General features: G+C 42.1%; 1 protein-coding gene across 1 annotated transcript in view; it reads left to right on the top strand.

Annotated features, from left to right (window-relative positions):
• Window positions 1–8,157, top strand: part of LOC134443512 (serine/threonine-protein kinase MRCK alpha-like) — a 167,722-nt gene that overhangs the window by 43,511 nt on the left and 116,054 nt on the right. Inside the window, exons 9-11 of the mRNA XM_063193272.1 lie at window positions 2,148–2,289; window positions 3,672–3,781; window positions 6,950–7,029. Coding sequence (XP_063049342.1) covers window positions 2,148–2,289; window positions 3,672–3,781; window positions 6,950–7,029 — 332 coding nt within the window. The remainder of the gene's footprint in view (window positions 1–2,147; window positions 2,290–3,671; window positions 3,782–6,949; window positions 7,030–8,157) is intronic.

The raw sequence follows: 8,157 nt of genomic DNA, 5'->3' as shown, positions 1-8,157 counted from the left end.
AAAGCACTGATGATCATCAAAGACACAAGCCACCCTGCACACAAACTGTTCAGCCTCCTGCCCTCTGGAAAGAGGTACAGGCGCCTCCGTTCCCGTACCACCCGGCTGGCGAGCAGCACAATGCACCAAGCGATCAAGATGCTGAACACTCAACCCACTCTCCCTCCACTGTCAGCCTCTAGCCAGCAAGGCCACTGACAACCCNCCCCCCCCCCCACTGTCAGCCTCTAGCCAGCAAGGCTACTGACAACGGCCCCCCGATCCCCCACCACCATATCTGCGACTGAACATTCCACCTGCACTACTATACTTGTGACTGAACTTTCAACCTGCACTAACTCAAAACATGCACACACACACACACACACACACACACACACACACACACACACAAGCACACCGCACTTTCTGCACTAAACCCAAACATACACACACTGACACACACACACACACACACACACCCACACACACACACACACACACACACACACAGACACACGAACACACACACAAGACGCACACCGCACCTTCTACCTGCACTAAACACATACACACACATACACACACACACACACACACACACACACACACACACACACACACACACACACACACACACCACACACACACACACACACACACACACACACACACACACACACACTGCTGCTGGTGTACTTGACAGACCTTTTTTATATTTATTTTCTTCAAAATGCTACTATTACCATGTCAGAACGCTATAAAGGACTTTTTTAGGAAAAGCACAAAAGCACAACAAATACCTCTTAATGCATGTCCTCTACAAGTCTTCTGTTGTCCAGTCTTGCACTTTAAATGTCTGTATGAGCACTGTCTATGTCCATACTGTCTTAAGTCCATGTATAAGTACTGTCTATGTCTATACTGTCTATGTCCTTACCTTAATTAGTCTATGTCTGTATGGGAAAGCAAGAAATGTAATTTCAAATTCTTTGTATGACCAGTGCATGTAAAGAAATTGACAATAAAACCTACTTGACTTGACAAAATCTAAATCTTCTCAGTTTAAACATAGATATTTTAAGGAACTCTTGTCAAGTCAAGTCAAGTAGGTTTTATTGTCAATTTCTTTACATGCACTGGTCATACAAAGAATTTGAAATTACATTTCTTGCTTTCCCATGCAGACATAGACTAATCTAGGTAAGGACATAGACAGTATACTGCCCTACAATATCAGAACGCAGTATCTTGAAAATGGGTTTAGACCGCAAATTGGCTTTAAAATACCTTCTTTTTCTTGTGTTAAAATTTTTTGGTCCAACTTGGTCCCGTTTCAGAAAAAAAGGCGAAAAACCGATTATACTGCGCTTTTTGGTTTTAGGGGGTTACGTCTTACTAGCCAAGAACGCAGTATAACGCGCATTATACTGCACTTCTCCATTGACACCGTGGTTTTGGTGTAGACAGTAATACCACAACAGAACGCAGTATAATGATTTTTCAGCTAAAAAGCAATGAGAATGTTGTTTTTTTGCTTTTTTTCTTGTGTGCATACATTTCCACCATAAAAAAGTATTATATGGAAGTGTCATCATCACTTGACCTCCAACACAGTTGCGTGGCCAGAAAGGAAACTTTAAAGCCTTTTTTCTCAGTTTGCCATTTTGAATTATACTGCGTCCTGAAATTGTAGGGCTGTATAGACATAGACAGTACTTATACATGGACATAAGACAGTATGGACATAGACAGTGCTCATACAGACATTTAAAGTGCAAGACTGGACAACAGAAGACTTGTAGAGAACATACATTAAGAGGAGGTAATTGTTGTGCTTTTCCTAAAAGTCCTTTATAGCGTTCTGACATAGTAATAGTAGCATTTTGAAGAAAAATAACAATTAATAAAATAAAAGGCTCTTACAAAATGATTATTGCTTAGATTAGCGAATGCTAGGTAATGCTAAGTTAATTCTAATTCATATTCAGATAATGTTAATACTGTGTGTGTGTGTGTGTGTGTGTGTGTGTGTGTGTGTGTGTGTGTGTGTGTGTGTGTGTGTGTGTGTGTGTGTGTGTGTGTGTGTGTGTGTGTGTGTGTGTGTTTTTGTGTGTGTGTGTGTGTGTGTGTGTGTGTGTGTGTGTGTGTGTGTCTGCTCCCCACAGGAACGGTTCCAGTTCCCCATTGGTCAGGGGACGGAGGTCTCGGACGAGGCGAAGGATCTGATTCGTCGGCTGATCTGCAGTCGAGAGATGCGATTGGGCCAGAGCGGCCTGGAGGACTTCAAGCAGCACGCCTTTTTTACAGGTCACACACACACACACACACACACACACACACACACACACACACACACACACACACACACACACACACACACACACACACACACACACACACACACACTCACACACGCATACACACACACACACAGAGACACACTTACACATACATACACACACACACACACACACTCACACACACACACACACACACACACACACACACACACACACACACACACACACACACACACCGGGCAGCATGACTTCTTCTCTAGTCGGAATCGAGGTTTAAAAATTTAAATTTGACATTTTTGCACAAATTTTAAACACTATTTTTAAAGATAATATCTCGAGATCTTCCATAGAAAAAAATAGATGAACCCATTGATGCCTGATGTTGCGTTGCGCAACATTGGCCCTGGCGCCTGGAGCTGCATTACGCAACATTCAGGCTCATGAGATTTCAGTCAACGTTATCAAGTTTGAGATGAATGAACACATTCTAATGAAAGATGAGGTTCTTAGCGTTTAAATGCAACTTAGTGCATATTTTTATGTGCTTCAGAAGATTTAGGTTTTTATAGGCCGAGGGCAACTTTTTTTTAAAAGGGCTCAGGCATTCAGCACCCTTTTTTGCCGGTGCCTTAGACATCAATGGGTTAATACTAGAATAAATTAAACATTGTCATATTGCCCACCCCCATTCTGATCAGGCATCGACTGGGGCAACCTCCGCTCCTGCGAGGCCAACTGTAGTTTTCAAAGTGAATAGTCTGCACACTTAAAATCCTTTTTGTTGTATTTTATTAAAAAGCGAATTCCAAAAATGTGGGGACACTTTGTATTTTGTGAATAAAATCAAAATGCTGGCATTTTCAAAACATTCAATATGTTAATAAGGTAGAGCATTATGTACAGACAACATATCAGTTGTTAAAGTCAAGCAGAAATATTGTTTTGAGGTAATTATGTCATCATTTAAAATTTCATCCTTGCAACAAATCCCCAAAAAGTTTTTATCTCATTGCCCACCCCATTCTGATCAGGCATTGACTGGGGCAACCTCCGCTCCTGTGAGGATCCCTGAAGTGAAAATTGTGGGTTGCCATCAGATAATAAAATACAACAAAAAAAGGATTTTAAGTGTGCAGACATTTCACTTTGAAAACTAATATTCTCATGTTGCATAAAATAATGAATAAATTACACATTGTCATATCGTCCACCAAATTCTGATCAGGCATCGACTGGGGCAACCTGCGCTCCTGTGAGCCCCCCTGTAGTTTTCAAAGTGAAAAGTCTGCACACTTAAAATCCTTTTTGTTGTATTTTATTTTATTATCTCATTGCCCTAATATTGTCATAATTGTAATATTGTCATATCACCCACCCCATTCTGATCAGGCATCGACTGGGGCAACCTGCGCTCCTGCGAGGCCCCCTACGTCCCAGACGTCAGCTCACCGTCAGACACATCCAACTTTGACGTGGAGGACGACTGTTTGAAGAACACGGTAAAGAGTGTGTATGTGTGTGTGTGTGTGTGTGTGTGTGTGTGTGTGTGTGTGTGTGTTTGTGCGTGCGTGCGTGCGTGCGTGCGTGCGTGCGTGCGTGTGTGTGTGTGTGTGTGTGTGCGTGCGTGCATGCATGTTTATGAATATTTGTTGTTTGTCCTAGATTTGTGTTATTCCTGTTCATGAGATTGTGCCTGCACCTTCTTTCATAGATTATAATGTTTATATTGATGTTTCTATTGATCCTGGGGCCTGTACTAAGAAGTTGGTTCAGGAGTAAACCAGGTTAAGATAAGAGGAAAATCATCTAATAGAAGAGCCTTGAGTCCTGTGTGTTCTTAAGAAAATTTGGACTCCATGCTCTTCTATTAGATGATTTACCTCTTAACTTAAGTGTAACAATCTCTGCCTACTTTCTAGCCTTAGTAAACCAGCGCCACCCGCTGGACGGCAAACATTTTTGGTTGGTGAATGGGTCTGGCCTCAGATCGAAAATATTTGGACACTGTGCCCTGAATCTGGCGAACCAATCACAACGCAGAGATTTGTATTGAATTTGTTTTTGAATCAAAGCGGGTGGGGTTTTGAGGGAGTGACGACGAAAAGTACATCAACGAGAAAGATCGCTGATTGATCAGAGCGCCGGCCTATTAGCCACAGGCACGGTGTGAAAGACAACGGGTTGTTCTTATCCACAATCCTCGGATGTATCATTCATCGGGGCCAGACTAATTTACACATCCAGTCTCACATTTAGGCTGGTTTATCAGGCTACCTACTTTCTGAACGTTTGAAAGCAACATGGGTACACTGATGAAGGCTCTTGCAGCCGAATTGACTGTCTGGTCCTGCAATGTTTGAATAAAAGAAAAGAAAAAGAAAGAATAAAAAGCTGAGAACAAGCCATTCCCTAATTACTTGATTACTTCAGAGACGCACCCACACGATAGCCTTGCGCACCATCCTACGTACTTCCGCCAAGAGACTTGGCTCTGCACTGCGTCTGGTAACTGTTTTCTGTGGAGCGATGTTGAGCGGTAGGATTTGGCCGGTGTTCTGACAAACGGTCCTACATTGTAATTTTATCCTACAGTAGGATGTTCTGTCAGACATGTCTGTTAAACGGTCCTACATCGGCAAAGATAGATGTCAGACAACAACTTATTTTTCCGAAAATTTCCTTCCCACTTCCTGCAAGATTCAGATCAAACAACCTCAAGACCATGAATACGAAATGAAATGGTAGTATTATGGGATGGTCATGACCAGGCTACCAACACGATGGAACAGTGCGGTGTTTGGAAGATAACTTACTTCTTAACTTAACCCATTGATGTCTGATGTTGTGTTGCGCCTGGAGCTGCATTACGCAACATTCAGGCTCATGATATTTGAGACAACTTTATTAAAAAACTCTGTTTGAGATGAATGAACACATTCTAATGAAAGCTGAGGGTGTTAGTGTTTAAATGCAACTTAGTGCACATTTTTAAGTGCTTCAGAAGCTGAGATATTTAGGTTTTTATAGGCTGAGGGCAGATTTTCTTAAAAAGGGTCAGGCATTCAGCACCTTTTTTTGCAGGTACCTTAGGCGTCAATGGGTTAACCTGCTTTTCTCCTGAACCAACTTTTCACTATGTTGATATTGATTGTTTTGCCAAAACCATGATGTTAGTTTGGTGACCTTTGTGTGTTTGACAATTCTTGGGGTTCGGTGTGATGATCACTGACTCCTGCAAAGTACTCGAGGAGGCAAAAATAAAGTTGATGTGTTTTTAATAACACAAAGTAAATTACAAACTTTCAACTGCAAAGGGTTCAAGTGACTTTTCTATATTTCTAAGTTCTAATTCTCAAAGTTTCCAACTTCAAGGTTTCCAATGTCCATTCACGCTTCCTCTCTTTGTCACTTTCTTTCTTTGATGGTATGCGCAGCACCGAACCCTCCCATTGGCATCCGGTTGGCACACCTATATACCTGTCGGTTTATTTCCCCCTTTGCCTGTAGAGGGAATACTCACCCATTCAGTCACTCACTCATACTCATGCATACCATAGAAACTGGAATATTGTACGAGAACGGTCACAAGCTGGTGGACAGGAGTGGCTATGTTCTCGCAGCCAAGTAAATAATGAATGGGTCCCAATGGGGCTGTATGGTTCTCATAATTGTATCTGCCCATGTAAATTTTCCCTGAAAATAATGAAGTCGCGTTCGATAGATAAGAGTGAGTGAAAGCATTTGTCGACACGTAAGGCTGGTGAAAATTACCCTTATTTAAACTATAGCAATGACATAACACCTGACAATCGACTTTACGGCACTTCGCCATGTGTTTTGTAGTTTTAAGTCTGACTTCAGATGTCGATGTGTTTAAAGTTATGTTAGGATTGTTGTGGACACCTGTTATTTATTGCATTTAAGGTGGTGGAAAAGAGGTAAGTGTAAATGGGGTAAAGGAAATGACAGCGCTCATCCTTAAGAATTATGGCACCTTCGATTAACATGTTGGACTGTGGTGGGGGGGGGGGGGGGGGTTGAGGTGTGTGACCATACTGTAGATGTCTCTGTGAGGACAGCTCTGGTCGTGAATAGTCGTCTAACACGTCTTTGGGAGAATGAAGTCATGTCAGAAACCTTTAACTTCACTTCTAATACAAGTTCCATGATAAGGTACAGAATGTGCACACATCTACAAACCAGAGAACAGAACCGTCACAAATCCCTGCTGAGCCATTTAGCCCAATAGGCTCCCATTCATCTTTCACTTGGCTGCGTTCGCCAACGGGGCTATAATGGGAGCCAATGGTAGATACCTTTCTCATAGCTTAGAGATTCTCTGTGCATACTCAAAACGTGAGATGATGTTAGAAATAGAAAAATAATTCAAGTTCTAAATGTAACTAAAATAGAGTTTGTAAATAATATTTCAAAGCTAAGAAAATATAACAAACTACTCAAATGGCTTACACATTGATTGTTGATTGTTTATTGCTTATTGTTGCCTAGAATACCATGCCTCCCCACTCCGTCATGGACTTCACTCTTTCATAGATTATAATATTTATATGGATATTAATATTCACATTTATTTTATTCATGTTGATATTAATATGTATATTTACTTTGATATTTATTGTTTATTGTTTATTGTTATTGTTGCCTAGGAGACGATGCCTCCCCCGTCCCACACGACCTTCTCTGGACACCATCTGCCCTTCGTGGGATTCACCTACACCAGCAACTGGTAACACACACACACACACACACACACACACACACACACACACACACACACACACACACACACACACACACACACACACACACACACACACACACACACACACACACACACACACACACACAGGCACTGGCACACACACACACACACACACACACACACACACACACACACACAGGCACTGGCACACACACACACACGCACACGCACACGCACACACACATACACACATACACACACACACACACACACACACACACACACACACACACACACACACACACACACACACACACACACACACACACACACACCACCTGCCCTTCGTGGGATTCACCTACACCAGCAACTGGTAACACACACACACACACACACACACACACACACACAGACAGACACACACACACACACACACACATACACAGCTTACTCGCGCAGACTGATTTTACGATCGCTGCGCTGCGCAGAAAGGTGAGATGAAAAAAGAGTTCACTTCCTATGCTCTTCAAATGTATGGCAATTTATAATATAATGTTGGTGAGGGCTTCAAATGTATTGCTTATTGTAGAGACAGGACATAATTTCCAAAAAGATGTCACATGCCCCCCCTGTGATGCCCCCCCCCCCCCCCCCCACACACACACACACACACCGGCGCCACACTTTCAGAAACTGGCGTGCACAGACATTTTGGGGGGCAGGTCCTGGGGTGGTGGGGGGCATGTGGAACTGGCGGCTGTCACGCTTCGGTTATAATTATTTTTATTTTTTAAATCACATTTTAATGAACATTCCACAGTAAGCTAAACCAAATATTTAAACATGTTTAAAATTATGAATATTATGTAGGAAAGTTAAAATAATTAGATTACCATACCGAGAGCATAATTTACCGCATGGACTAAAAAGTGTACTGTCGCTTTAACTGTGCGTCTCCCAGCGCAGCAGTTGAACATACTTGCAGTCATCAGGAAGCGATTCATTCAGATTCCTTACTTGGAAAATTAGTTCATGTGCGTTTTCAAACTGTTAAGACCACTATTAAAGCCCAACTATCATTGCAAGACATTACAAATCGTATTACACTGGTAGCCTATTGTGAGTGAAAACTGCTTCTTTGGGTCGGAGATT

This window comes from Engraulis encrasicolus, unplaced genomic scaffold, assembly GCF_034702125.1.
Source record: "Engraulis encrasicolus isolate BLACKSEA-1 unplaced genomic scaffold, IST_EnEncr_1.0 scaffold_33_np1212, whole genome shotgun sequence".
In the NCBI taxonomy this organism is placed as follows: Eukaryota; Metazoa; Chordata; class Actinopteri; order Clupeiformes; family Engraulidae; genus Engraulis; species Engraulis encrasicolus.
The sequence above is the reverse complement of the archived record's forward strand: the minus strand, read 5'-3'. Positions and strand labels throughout refer to the sequence as shown.